This window comes from Thermobia domestica, chromosome 4 (assembly GCF_964235325.1).
Source record: "Thermobia domestica chromosome 4, izTheDome1.hap1.1, whole genome shotgun sequence".
In the NCBI taxonomy this organism is placed as follows: domain Eukaryota; kingdom Metazoa; phylum Arthropoda; class Insecta; order Zygentoma; family Lepismatidae; genus Thermobia; species Thermobia domestica.
This window is the reverse complement of record NC_137457.1, coordinates 8,402,417-8,418,286: the sequence shown is the minus strand read 5'-3', so window position 1 is coordinate 8,418,286 and position 15,870 is coordinate 8,402,417. Positions and strand designations below refer to the sequence as shown.

Sequence of the window (15,870 nt, the reverse complement as noted above, 5' to 3'; positions counted from 1 at the left end):
GTTTTATAAATAAATTTTATATTTTGAAGAGTATTTATGCAAAATGTTGAATCTTAAAAGCTGACAATCTTATACAACAAATCCTTAATATAGTATAAATTTGACTTGGCCATTTTTAATTCACTAATGGGTGTCACTTAAACTAAAGCTTAGTACAGAATAAAATGAAATCTTTGAGTTTATCGTCCCACGATTACGCCCCTTAGGATAAAGGGAACAATGATCAAGGCAAGTGAATGATGATGGAAGAAAGTAGTAAGAAATTGGACATCTCCGAGAAAAGCCACGAGCACGCTGTCTACGACATACTTACTTTGCAGGGAATCGAACAACGAAAACACACAAAAGAGGCAAGCTCTCTTCAACTGAGCTACCATGCCCTCAGCCTCAGTGTACTCATTAGGTCTAATGCTTCCAATTTCAATGAGGTTTATGTGTGCTTACACTTACACACAACCGAACTTGCTGCAGTTTTTCTTCAGTTTTGTATGCGATACATTCCCATTACGGACATTAATATAATTACGTTTTATAATATAATTACATCACTCTAATGAGTGTTCGCAACTATCTTTCATTTCCTTTTGCTTGTGGTTAATAATTGGAATGTGTTTGCTCTAATCGGTACTGTTTCTCCTACTCTACATACCCTTATAGGGATCTTTTTTATATTATCTTGTTCGAAAGTGAACTCAAACACGAATGAGTTACCTTTGCGCGTTTGAACATACAGAATTTGTGTATATTGAAACTATGACGTTTCCCTGTACTCTTAACATTAACATTTTTTGCATTGGCTTACATTTACATATTTTTGCATTGAATTACATTCGCATTTTTTGCACTGCATAATATTCACATTGATTTCCATTGAAATACATTAACTCGTTTTCCATTTCTTACATGCACATTTTTGCATTGCCTTACATAAACATTGTTTTGCATTATCCCGCATTCATATGTTTGCATTTTCTTACATTCACATTTTTTGCACTGCTTTGCAGAGCTAGGAAAACTTAAATTGCAATTATTGCATATTGCTATAGTGCATCCCATGTCCTTTAACAAGTAGTATAGCACGGCAGCCCTCTTCCATGTATATTTTGTACCAGCCTAGACAAAGGTTTCTAAAGGAATCTTTACCGATGTGCCACTCATTTTTATGTATTAGTACCTGCTGTATCAGTAAACAAATATCACCGTCACTTTATCACAGAATACAAACTTCGGTTATTCATATATTCTTCTGGTAATTTCTGGCTAATATTTCGAAACAATCGCATATTTCAAACAGATTAAGTATCTCAAGTTGTTTATTTTGTAGACGTCGTTAGTTCCACGAGAGCAGTGCATAAATGTATGATATATTTAAAGTAGACGTGTGATTACTTTTAATCCCAAATTTTGTCATTGTAATCAAAACGTTCTCAATGCTTCTGATTGAAACAGTTACAGTGATTAAAATGTATATTTCGTCGTCTTACTGTTTGTGTGAGATATGCGATATATGACACTTTCGTTTAGTGCTAGTCTTAAGTTGCCTTGTGACTCGTTAGGTCTCTTCGTGATGACCCAAGTGCGGTTACTACAAACAGCTTATATTTATAAATAAAAGAAGTAACTGATAATATAAATTGATATATTTCAGATACGGCTTCACCTTGAAGGAAAATGTCCAAGGGCGATGTGAGAAAGACAGAAACTCAATCTAGTATGGAAAAACAAATATCGCGATTCATGTTGTCGGTTACCTTCTGATTAACCAGAAATAATACAATGCAAGTATTCAATTTAGCTATCAGGCTAGAATTACGATACTACTTCATTTGTTAAAAAAAACTAATTTATAAACTGTACAGTCTGTAATGCCAAAGACACAACCAACTCCAAAGTAGCACTTTGTTATTGGATAATGTATATGAGGAGCAGGCAAGATAGTTAAATTGTATAATTTTAGGCTCGCGTAGTACGTACTAAACTAATATAAGTAAGTAAAATTGTATTGGTATTACTATTAATTTACTTTCTATTGAACTTAGTTCAGGTGTATTTTCATTTACAAAACTTCTAAACATAATGGAGAATATGCCAAATTGAATCTAGCTGACCATCATGTCGCACATGCAGCTGGAATTAAAATAAGAAGTCCCAAAACTGCTTCCATCTTAGTCACTGATTCTTATTTTAAATTTGCTTATGCTCTTTGAATACGTAAATTTTTGATTTTCTATATTGAAAGTTTGGTCCTATATTTCCAATCCTTTTCTGTTTAAAATCGTTATAATAATCGTGAAAATTTCGACGAGTTTTAGTAAAAGAAACCATTATTGGTATCCCTGTGCAACGACCAAATCCTCATCTTTCCACAGTAAAGGTGATTATTCTGCTCCGCTTAGGCTTTCTTAGAGAATAACGTACAGTAGAGCTCACTGTTGTCAAAATTGTTTAAGAAGAAAAATTCGAAACATCGTCTAAAAACAAGTATTCCACCTTGCATTGGTTGGTGCTATTGTTTAGGAATATGTGACCGTTTGCAAATCCAACATAACATTTTAAGGTAAGCTTATTTTATTCTGCGAAAGCTAAGAGTTATGAACTTCAGTCATTGCAATATTTTAGAGAAGTACACAAAGATATCGCGTTTATAATTATGGTCTGAAACTATCGCCAAAACATTGCAATTCGCCAAAGATTGTATTGGCGTGAAGTTAAGAAAACATATAGGCCTGCGTCTTAATTACCTTCTTCTCTCGTCGGGGAAACAATATTCCCCAATAATTCTAAAGACGAATTTGATTTCACTAAAATTCAATATCGCCGAGAATGAACTGTTGAATACTTACCGGGAAATAATTTGATCGCAGAGAAATGTTTGTCTTAAATGTTAATCATTCCGTTTACGTTATTGACAAGAGAACATTCATGATAGTATAGAGAATAATATACGATATATCTTGTTTAGCCAGATTAATGATACTTAGACATTCAAGTTATTGTAAGTGCAACCTTCTTTTCACTTTCTTCAAGTACAATTATTCTTTTTAAATTTGTGCTTGTTTTAAGGGCCCACATAGATAAGAATGTCTGTTCGTACAATTCAAACTGAAAGATACTACATTGTTTATCGCTCCCTGTGAAAGATTCAGGTTGACAATTACCCCGACCCAACATAAAAGGTGTATATTACATCAGGTTATTAAAGTAGATATTTCAAATGTAGACGTTAAACTAGCAATTATATTATCAAATTGTTTATGTCCTTTTCCAAAACTAAGATTGCTATAGTTTTGAAAGGATCCTAATTTCGTTAACCTCTGTAGCAAAATATAGGTAGATATACAGACAGGAAGTAGTAATGCCAAATGGAATGACATATGTTGTGAGAAGATATCAAGAATATGTTACATCGCCATAGACGGTACGGTTAAAGGAAAGTAAGATATAGTAAGAAGATCACAACTAATCTATTTTGGAAATTATATAAAATTGGAAGTGTAGTATTGAGAATCGTGGAAGAAACATTTCAAGACCCTAGCTTAAGGGAAGATCCCGTACCAGTCCAAGGATCTGCTAATAACATCTATAATGATTTTCAACACCGCAATTATAATTAAGATTTGTTACAAAGGACACTTCAATATTATAAAGTACTAAACTTCATGATGGTAATAATGGATGAATGATGTATTGCATATAAAAATTGGTCTTGTTTGAAATATCACTTTCCGGATCCGGGGTTTTTGGGCTACTTTTTAGACTTTCAGTCGAGCAGCTACTACATCGTCACTATTTATTCTATGATCATGGCTCATACCTCATTCTCTTCAGAATAGAGCTGGCTTTCAAATGTTACCACGTGCATGCTCGTACCATATACCAGGAGCGAAAAAAAGGATGTCAAATGGAAAATTTTGGAGGGAATTTTTTCCTTGCACTTTGGGCCTCTCTGGAGCGGCCCGGTGTGAACGTAGCCATCTAAAAAAATATGTAAATAGTACTTGGTATGCTGAATGTGTGTGCCAAATTTCAAGTTTCTATCCCGAATACCAAGGGCGGGAGAAATTTTATCAGGAATTCCCACCATGCCCCAAATTACCGTAAAACATTATGATCTCAGGTAAAAAATTTCCTGAGACATCCCTAACTACCCTAGGGTCATGTTTCGCCCATCATTCTCTTCAGAATAGAACTGCGTTTCAGGCGGTATGTCTCATGTGTCTCTATCATGTATCTAAGGCGGGAAAATGAGGAAAAACCGGATTTTTGGGGTAAAAATATCCTTTTTTCAACTTTTAGTACCCCCTGGACCCCTCTGTTTTATCGTAGAGATCTGAAAAATCTGGTAAATACTACTCGATGGGCTGAATGTTTATGCACAATTCCAATTTTCCAGCTGCAAAAGTAAGCCCGCCAAATAAAATATACCGACAATGTCCCATATTCTAGTATACAGAGGGAAATTTTTAAACATTCCCTCAGACATACCTAATTACACTAGGGTCGTATTTCGCCTATCATTCTCTTTAAAATAGAACTGCCTTTCAGACGGTATGATTCACGTGTCTCTATCATGTATCTAAGGCGGGAAAATGAGGAAAAACGGAATTTTTGGGGCAAAAATATAATTTTTTCAACTTTTAGCCCCACTGGCTCCCCCCTGTTTCAAAGTAGAAATCTGAAAAAAATCTGGTAAATACTACTCGGTGGACTGAATATTTGTGCAAAATTTCAATCTTCTACGTGGAAAAATAAGCTCGCCAAAAATACTTTACATAACCCCCCCAAAATATATTACACGAAAATATATATTTTAGAATTATGACATCATCACCTCCTATGTCTCGACGCGGGAAGGTGCGAAACCATACGTAATGTTTTCTACAATGCCTCTGGACTTGAAAAACAACAACAACAAAAAAAAAGAAAAAAAGAAAAAAAAACAGACGTAAAAGCTAAATAGGAGAGTTATAACGCAATGTACCATGAAACACCCCGTATGGTACAGATTGTACCATGGGATCCCCAAAGGGATATTACGAATATGGTATAAGGTATGTCGAATGAATAAAACCAAGGTTACACATAAATTGAATATTTGCCGTTTAAAAATGTTTTACCGAGAAATGATGACATGTCACTTTAAACGATATATCTTATAAATAATGATCATACTGCCGTTTACAGGACTTTTATATGAACAATTATCTTGTAGATATAGAAATATTTATAGGTACATTAATCGTACTTATGATGACACGTATAGAGAACTATGAGAATATACAGCACATTACTTTTTGTTGTAAAAAGTTATAGAAATTATAGAAATTAGTCATAATTACAATCATCTCTCAGAATTTCAGTAATTGAAGATATATTTAGAACTTTACCAATGTTTGCCATATATTTAAAAATTGTTTGAGATAAGAAACTGCCGTAATACGATGTTGATATTTTGCCCAGTTTAAACATGGCATATGGTATAATGTGAAAGGTTGACCTTTGAAAAGAGTCTAATTTTCAATCCTATTCTTTTTTCATGGTTATGTTTGAAATTTACTGTTTTATGATCATAGTATTTAACACTGTTTCTCGAGATGCGCATTGACCCTCTTGTGGCATTTGCATTACCGGTATTTCAAAGGCATCACCTTTTACCCTTCTAAACATATTTCCGATATTACTCGTCTTCAGAATGTAACACTAAATAAATATGTATGATTGTAATATTTCGCGTAAAGCTTATATTTTATTCATAATACACAGTTTGAGTATGTATTATTCTGACGTAGTTCCATCAAAACTGTAACTTTACGCTGGTTTGGCAAATTGTTTTTTCACTGTTGCACAGCAGAAAATGCCAGACTTTGCCTTTCTGTAAATCTTTGCACTTTAAGAAATTTGGGATTATTTCTATCAATTAATTTGGAATTAGAAGTGCTTACCAAAATAAATGACGCACCTGCATACGTAGATAGAATTCATTACAATGATAAATGGAAGTAATTTTATATATAATAGAAAATACAATTACATTCTTTCGACTTCAGTGTCAACGTGGCAAAGCGATAGCCGTGATTTGCAATTTAATTTATTAAGTGTGTTTTTACTCAAACGTTTTAAATTGCATTGCTAGAAATAATTGCGTATTTACCTTTTAATTATATCTAATAAGTTTTGACGTTCAAAACTACTGTTACGTTAATTGAATATAGATACTGCGTTCTTGCATTAAACCTTTTTCTAAGAGAGCTTTTCTCTACTTTCTAAACTGCTATAGGTGTTTAACATAATAGCAAATCGTTCATATTTTAGCGCGGAAAATAATATTATTTACATTTAGAAGAATAATTAAATTTAGTTTCATTCTGAAATTTTAAACTATTTTAAAACTTGTTACGAATGAACAGAATGATATTTACCAGTTTTATTCTTGACCCAAGCATCATAATTATCATAATTATCATAACTATCTGTAAAGTAAATAAAATATTGATAGTCCAATAATATGAAGTATATAATACCTATTACTATTAACAAAACTGAAGATGAATATTCATAAAAGTAAATACGAGCTTTAAATATGATATATGTTTCTAATAACAAACTTTAGTATATTACGAAAATGAATCACATGTCTATTTTAACTAATTAGATGAGTTTTCGTTTTCTTCAACTCTTACTGGCAAACTTTCTGTTATATAACAATTGTGGGAATGTCCATTGTCTTTTGAAAAAAGTAGGTTTATGGAACACATTTGAAGCTCCTTTATGTCACGTATTTTGATGAAAATATAATGATAATGTCCGTTAGATGTACCATATCCTGTGAAGGTTTGAATACTTACCCATACCAGTGTACAATCTTTAACTAAATTACTGACCAAATCCTAGCTTGCTACGAGTACTAGCGAAGTTCAATGGCTTATTCCAAAAAGGGCAATCGTTTTAAAGTCATACGATATTAAGTAACATACAACATTGATTTCAATACGTTGCAAGAATATAGCAAATGTCAGGTCCAACGTTAAACAGAGTTTTTGGAAAAAGAAGAATGCTTTGGAATTTCCTCATTTTTATAATTATCTATTTCGAACTATGTAAGTTTGTTATACGCTGTACTATAAAAACATTAAATATTATATGTATTACTTTAGTAAATACATTGTAACCTTCTTTTGGTAGGTCTATCAATAAAGGAACATGATAAAAACTCAGCTGCAAGTAGGTACCAAATACGTTTAAAATTCATTTCATAACCGTTCAATAGTTATAACATTACGTGATAATAAAGAGCAAGAGAAATAGTTTTCAGTGTGACGAAATAAATTGTGGGAACTCCACCTTCTTCCTTTAAATCGAAATTACCAAAAAGTTTTAACACAGTTTTGTTTACATTATAATGAAATTATGCATCCAATGATGAATTTATACCTCCAATTACACCTTTCTAACTTAAGGCGATCGTGATAAAGTAAATTTCTTTCATAATTTTAATCCAACACCCTCCCTATTATATGTATTTTAATCAGTGTAGCATAATAAACATTCAGTATATTGTAGGAGGTAAATATATTGATTTATTTCAAATTAGTTATCAGTTTTCCGTAATACTATCATAAACAAGAACACCTTAATTTTATATCATATATTGTACCCGTAATTTGATGCTATAGTATTTTTAAAGACACGCATAACGCTGATAAGGAGCAGAGCACAGTATGAGGGCTTACTCAATATAATTTAGTCGTGAGAGAATTGGTTTCCACCAGAATGTATATCTCATATATATTGTTTCGAATGAAAGACACTAGCAACATTTTTTTTCTGTATGTAGTCAGAGGGAAGTGTCTTTTAAACATAAGAGTAATTGATACAGACCAACCTATTAACAAAGAAAATAAAATATGAGAAATATTTATTAGCAGAGTTATAGGAGAGAATACATGATCAAAGGCTATTCGTAAATTTATAGAATTCAGTGTAATTTTCTAATTATATATAATAAATTCAAAGTAGTCAGTTTATCAAGTGACAATGCAATATTATACCAAGAACAAATTTCTAGGAATGTACCCAGCGTACTGTCTAAAAATTGTCTAAAAGTCAGTGCAGAGCTGTGTGAAATCATTTTGGTGCTCCAAGACAACACAAAGTTTATTAGTGCAATAACAAAGTGCGAAGATATAAAATGTTCTCTCACCAAATGTGCACCCAAACTTTTTTGTTCCCTGAATGGCTGATAGTAATATTCTGGACTTCGGAACTTTGAAATTATTTACAGATTTACGAAAATCTTATGAATCGATGTAGGTAGTAATTTGCACTAAGGATGAATAACATTAAAATATAACTCTTGTTTAAAACGTTGGGCGGTTGTACGATTTTCTATCATCTTCTAGAATTCATATACCATAAAAGAGTACAACAACAATTACTGATTAGTAACCAAATAAAAATAAATCACCAAGTGAGTATCAAAGCAACTGAAAATGTATTGAATCTCTAGAAAAAGAAGCAAACTAAAACGCATTAGTATCGATTTTAATACATCGAATTCCTTTAATTGTGCGGATAGATAACAAGCTTGCTTATTACGCATGTTGCTGAGAATTTGGGGGTGAGAAAGCGTGTTTATCTTATTTAGAGAAGAGATTTCTTCATTTGCTGAGATACTACTTTGTTTTGAAGGTGTCATTACATTCCAAAGGGAAGCTGAGTATTTCAAAGAGTGAACTGTGAGTTCTGCTCAAAAATATCGTTACTTTTTTTATGAATTCTTATGGTATTACTTAAAACGCGTTATTTATAATCTGACCTGCTTTGTTGCAAAATTCATAATATTAAGGGATTTAAAAAAATCAGGCTTGCAATTTTATGTGCCAAACTTGTTTGTGCCATTTATATGTGTTAATATAAAGGTGTGTCAAATTTGTTTAAAATTGCTCATTACTTTTATGAATACTTTTTGGAAAGAAACTAGATCGTTTTGTTACATACGTATAAGTTATATACTAAGAATGCGTTTTCTGTCTATGGTGTTTTATACATTTATGCTAAATTGTATTTGAATATTCTTCCATGGTTTTGCTTTCAAAATTATTATTTCATTTTATAATCTTTTGATCATGGTAAATCTCAGGGAGAAATCGCTTTCACGCTTTCATCAAAGCAATGTTACTCTTTTCAGAATACACAATTGAATATATTATTATATTTCGGTTTACGAATTTTTTGGTAAATATTCAGATTATATTTAGGAGTTTCTGCAAACAATACGTTCTAGAGAAATAATACGTACCATTCTCGTCCTTGTTAGCTGCATTAGTATGATTGTTGATGTCTGGAAATATAGATAATTATTATTAAATGACTGGATTAGTAAATGAAGTAAGAAAATAGGGATTCACAATTCCTGTCAATGGTACTTTAATAACAACTTCAAATAAGAATAAACACTTCTTTCACATATAAGTTTTCTTCATAGTAAGTAATTTTCGAGAATAAGAACTAACGATTTTCGACTGTATATATATTTGTAATGTTTAGCTTTATACAGTTTATCATATAGCGTTTTGCATCTATTACAGAAATATGAAAAACGTAATTATGGTTTTTGTTATTACAATGTCTTAATTTTGCAGACTAACTGAGTAATACTTAAATTTATAATTGAAGGATAGGATTGATATAACAGTTCTATGTAAAAAAAATCAATTGTATTCGAAACTTTTTATAACAGAGTTTTGACTATTTAGGAACAAAATGTTTAGTTGCTACCTATATATTATACAAACACTGTACTGAAAGCCTATTTCAATATAATCTTGCTTACTTTTTACACTGTGAATATAATAGAAATACTATATTTTTCTACAGATTATTTGTGGTCATATATTGTGCAATCCTCTTAATTAGTCATGTTAGATACAAGCTACATAATTTAATGAATAAGTTTTTCGTTGGTAATACGTACTTATGTTTCAGAACTAAATGTATTTTGTAATGAAGTTGGTAAGAAAAGAAAAGAGTCAGGAAAGGGGAACATAATATACAAAACAACAATTTTCATGAGGTGTTTATTAAACGAAATCTCTTAGGACTTGTAACAACGCAGATAGAAAAAGGTACAAAAGTATCTGTAGAAGTCTCAGGAATATGTTGACAAAGATCTATTAACCAAATCACTTAATACTGTTAGATTATTGCGAATCGATTAATTGATATTTTGCTTTCCAGTATCATGACAACTTTCACAACGCGCATAGTTAAAATACATATTTAAATGTGTACCTGATACCCCTATATAACATTAGTAAGTCATTAAAATTCATTGCTTTAAATGAGTTAACAGTTTTAGATACTTAGTTACACTTGAACATGGTGGAAAGACTACAAGGTAGATGCAATGCAGTGCTAAATTCTTGTCATTCTGGCGCATGACGTCATTTTGGTCGGAGACGCGGCAATGAAAGTCGGATGAACTTTTAACAAGCGCTTGCTCGCTGGTATCTTACACGCAAACTTCTCTTCTATTTATAGTGATCTTCAACGAAGTAAAAATTTTAGTACAAACAATAATTATATAAACGTAATGTGATCAATGCTTAAGCTAAGTGAATTAAAAGGAAGATATTTACAATAGCAAAAAAAAAAGAGTAATATCAGTTCATATCAAACAATTTTGAAGCTTGAACAAACTAATATTGCTCACTACATTTTTCTCTTTTTTCTTTTTTCTTTCCTTTTTTTAACATATGAAGTAATACACTTGAGTATGCATAGGTGTGAATAGTCTAAATTGCAATGTGCCGTTAATGCATTTCATTTTTATATATTTATGTATGTTCAAGTATATTTTCCTAACACATTGATCGGTTTTGATTTACTACTACTACTACTACTACTATTATTATTATTATTATTATTATTATTACTATTATTATTATTATTATGTTTAAAAGAGAATTCTTTACTAATGACCCCATATAAATTTTGAGAATATCTCAAGGGAGAATTCATGGTTTTCGTAAACAGAAATGCATGTACGCATATTTTCGTTATGCTTGGACAGTTTTTTAAGGTGTTGCTCCCATGTGAGTTTCGTCAGAATCTCAGGGGAGGTTAAAAACTTTATTGAGCAGAGAAGCACGTATTTAATATTTTAAACATCGTTCTTATTTTTGATTTATAAAAAAATCATCTTATTTGAAGTCGCTGATCGTTTATTTATAGATTTTTTATTTAAACAAATGTTTGGTGAAACTGGGAGTTCTCTGAGTATTAGTGTCAACATTTACGCCATAACAAACTGTATTATTAAACATTTGTACGAAATAAAACGTTACATAAACTATTGTGTTCTGAAAATATATAGAAATAAATATGTATATACAAAGCACCTCAAACAAAGAAATTGAAACTTTAGTATTTCAAGCAAGAAACAAAGTACTAGGCGTAAGTGAAGACGATGTAGGGGTGTTACAGCTAGACTAGGAAACATATAAACCATAAAATTACATAATTTTGTTAATTTTCCTGATAGTTTTCTCTTTTGTGTCCCGTGGACTAAAGAATACAAAAGATAAATGCAAGTGAATAATTATGTGGAATTTAATGGAATGAGAATGCGGGAGTACCCCGAGAATCTTACGGACACGATGTTGTCCACCACAAACTCACTTGACCGAGAAGCGGACCAGTACCCCTTGCATCAGAGGTGAGCCTTCTGCAACTGAGCCACCGTGGTTCCTTGATTGGTCGAGAATCTACCATATTTTAAATTTACTGCGGTCGTTCTTAATTTTGTAATTCTGGAGGGGGCTCCTAATTATGTATATGTAATTATCCAAAGTTATGATTAAAATGAACAAAAATTTCAAAACCTAAGTGTAAAAATGTCCCGACAATGTCGCCCTGACATGGTAGGTGGATACTTTATTCTTTTGATCTAATACATTGTTATATATCTTTGTAATCGTTAGTCGTTATTACGAACCATCGATTCGTAAGTTAATTTGAAGTGAAGTCCCGTTTTAGCACCGGGGCTACAGGAAATGCAGACCTGCAGAATGAAATGGGACCGAAACTACTTTAACGCGTTCAATCCTCTCCATTTGCGTAACTCAAGGGAGGTAAGCCTCCTAGGTCATCGTGCCTTCCTTCTCGAGTTACATGTCTGCCTCTGTGGGGAAAATTTTCTCTCAATATCTTATGTAGAAAGAAGTGATGATAGAAATGATAACATCTGTTGGTTCCCCTCCCTCATGATTTCGAATCCGGATCTTGCGTCAACGTTCGTCTTTTAAAATCGTACTATTGGATTTTTGTATGCAGAATCAACACAAGCTACTGTAGCTCTATAAACTATCAATACTAAAATGAAACTAAATAATGAGATCGCATTTTATATTTTTAATTAACATTGCATTTATTCATTACTCTTTTATGTAAAACTTACCATATTTTAGGTTTATTTTGTCCTGTCGCCTGCAAGCTAAAATTCATTTCTGGAGATATTCCCCGTCTTTTTGAGGAAATCTGAATATTTTATATTAGTTCCCTTAGTTTCATGTAATAATTACTACAGCCGTACACTGCACAGTTAGGAATTCTCGATATCATTTAAAAGAACTAAGGAACAAAGAATTTCCACTTGTCACTTAAAGACATGCGCATGCAACCACCTTGTAGTCTTTCCAACATGCACTTGAAGAAACGAAGCTCAAGTTTTCACAGATGACAGGAAAAAATTACATCGGCATAAAGCATGCAAACTTTATCACTGTGCTACAAGTTTCAAATGTTAAACCAATAATAACATTATAACCAACTGAAACTGTTGTGTATACTTAGTGCAAATTCTATTATTACCATGAATCTTCTTCCCACTGTGCATTAGGGTGGAGCGAAAATATGAAAGAGAAAATTTTAATTTGGTAGACCCATAAAAAGTTTATTACTTGTCAGCGAAACACTTCTGTAAATTTGATGAAATTTCGTGAATAATTTTAGGGTGCTACCAATCACTGAACTTTTGTCATTTAACCCTTTTAAATTATATCGTTTCAAATGGAACGATGGCCCAGTATGTTCATTGTTGGCTTAAAAATAAAGCAACAAAGCTTTTTCTTAGTTTTTTTTTGTCTTTTTTCAAACATAGAGGCATTTTAGAACTCGTTTCGTATAGTCTTTTGCATTTCTGCGTCGAGACATTAGGGTGATAACATCATAAATTTTAAAAAAAAATGTTAGGCTTATTTTCATTATTTTTTGACGGGCTTATTTTTGCACCTAGAAGGTCGAAACTTTGCACATATAAATTGGCATTATTATTTTTTCAAGTTCTTTTCAGATCTCTGCGTTAAAGCAGAAAGGTCCAGAGGGGCAAAAAGGTGAGAAAAAGGTTTTTTATTTTTTAAAAATACTTTTTGCCGATTTTTCCGCCTCAGGTACATGATGGAGACATAAAACCGTTTGAAAGGCTATTCTATTATGAAGAGAATGAGATTTGAACCATGATCCTAGCAAAAAAAAAAGATATCTCAGGAAATTCTTATCTGGGATCCTGTTTTATGCACGCATCTGAAATATTCTGAAGATATTCTTAGCACATTGTTAAATATTTTTAGTCTTTTATATTTTTAAATGTTTCCTTTGTTAATTCTATTTTAATTTTGAATAAAACGTCTAATTATTTAATTTCCAAAGTTTTAAAGTATATGTCATTTTTTCTAAAAATGGTTTAGCGTTAGTTTGTAAAATAATAAATCTACCGTTTTATTGTTCAAAGAAAATATTGTTATTTATTTTTTTATTCTATTTTTAAATATTTACATTCTTATGAACTACTTCTGCTAAAATGAATTTTTGTCAGTTATTTATGTATACTTGTGTTTGAGAATATTAGTTTGAAAGTGATTGTTTAAATCTTTCCTCGTCACCTATATTGATTTTCGAAAACAGAAACTGCGTTCTCTAAACTTTAGTCACAACTCACAGTCCAATGTCATGGATGATTAGAAAATGGCCCTTTAGATTCCCGAATATCATTTACTATGACTTCTTTCACGATATTATAGAAACGAGCTTGTTGAATGTAAGACAAGACAATTTTCTTGACTTTAATTTTAAAATAATAGTTATTAAATATTCTTAGTTTTTGTTCAGTCTTAACTTTTTGAATCAACGTTTCACATACCTTGACCCTTGTCTTTCCCTTTCTCACTCCCTTTCCACTTTTCATGCCCTTCTCCACCAGCTCCTGTATTAAAATTATACAGAAAATACTTCATTAAACCCATAAAAAAAGCAATTTAATAAAAATTTTAGAGTTTGATTGAATATGAGAAGTGTAAATAACATGTTATTCATGCTTTATATTACGTTTAGATCACAAGAATATCATGCAGAATTACTAAAGTTGAAAAAAAGCAAGGTAAGTTGTAAGGTACGTATAGAATATCAGGACCTTGGAATGAAAGATCAAACTCGAAACATTTTTTCTTTTATTTTTCTCCTAGTATCAGGCAGATCTGGATAATAACACATAAATAATCCTTTTGTCCTGTTTCATTTTTAGTAATTCCCACAGTCTCTAGATAAACAAAGATACGCCCTTGGTATCTTATAGAGTTTGCAAAGATTTCAGCTTGATTTCCCAACACCCTGATTTCAGGATTTGCTCTTTATCTTCCAAGGTTCTGATATAGAAAAGTTTACAATGTCCTTTTTTTAACTTTGCATTATTTACTTACAATATCTGTATATGTTAAACTCCGAAAAGAGAACTAGTCAAGATTTTGAAAATGAACTAATTGAAAAATGAGCAAGAATGAGTGCTATGATTTTCTACACTGAAATAATTTAAATAGAGATAGTTTTATAAGTAAATTTTATATTTTCAAGAGTATTTATGCAAAATGTTGAATCTTAAAAGCTGACAATCCTATACAACAAATCCTTAATATAGTATAAATTTTACTTTACCATTTTTACTTCATTAATGGGTGTCACTTAAACTAAAGCTTAGAAGAGAATAAAATGAAATCTTTGAGGTTAACCTTCCACGATTATGCCCCTTAGGGTAAAAGGGAACGATGATCAAGGAAAGCGAATGGTGATGGAAGAAAGTAGAAAGAAATTGGAGATCTCCGAGAAAAGCCACGAGCACGTTGTCTACGACATAATTACTTTACAGGGAATCGAACAAGGAAAACACACAAAAGAGGTAAGCTCTCTTCAACTGAGCTACCATGCCCTCAGGTTCAGTGTACTCATTAGGTCTAATGCTTCCAATTTCAATGAGGTTTATATGTGCTTACACTTACACACAAGCGAACTTGCTGCACTTTTTCTTCAGTTTTGTATGCGATACATTCCCATTACGGACATTAATATAATTACGTTTTATAATATAATTACATCATTCTAATGAGTCTTCGCAACATTTCTTTCATTTTTTTTGCTTGTGGTTAATAATTGGAATGTGTTTGCTCTAATCGGTACTGTTTCTCCTTCTCTACATACCCTTATAGGGATCTTTTTTATATTATCTTGTTCAAAAGTGAACTCAAACACGAATGAGTTACTTTTGCGCGTTTGAACATACAGAATTTTTGTATATTGAAACTATGGCGTTTCCCTGTATTCTTAACATTAACACTTTTTGCATTGGCTTACATTTACATATTTTTGCATTGAATTACATTCGCATTTTTTGCACTGCATAATATTCACATTGTTTTCCATTGAAATACATTAACATGTTTTCCATTTCTTACATGCACATTTTTGCATTGCCTTACATCCACATTGTTTTGCATTATCCTGCATTCATATTTTTGCATTTTCTTACATTCACATTTTTTGCAC

The 15,870-nt window shown here is 31.6% G+C and overlaps 1 protein-coding gene across 1 annotated transcript in view; it reads right to left on the bottom strand.

The window, feature by feature from the left end:
• The window catches only part of LOC145683623 (uncharacterized), a gene marked incomplete at its 3' end in the record, with an annotated part of 551,164 nt that overhangs the window by 198,119 nt on the left and 337,175 nt on the right, over nt 1-15,870 (bottom strand). Inside the window, 3 exon segments of the mRNA XM_081754960.1 lie at nt 6,420-6,470; nt 9,299-9,340; nt 14,198-14,260. Coding sequence (XP_081611086.1) covers nt 6,420-6,470; nt 9,299-9,340; nt 14,198-14,260 — 156 coding nt within the window.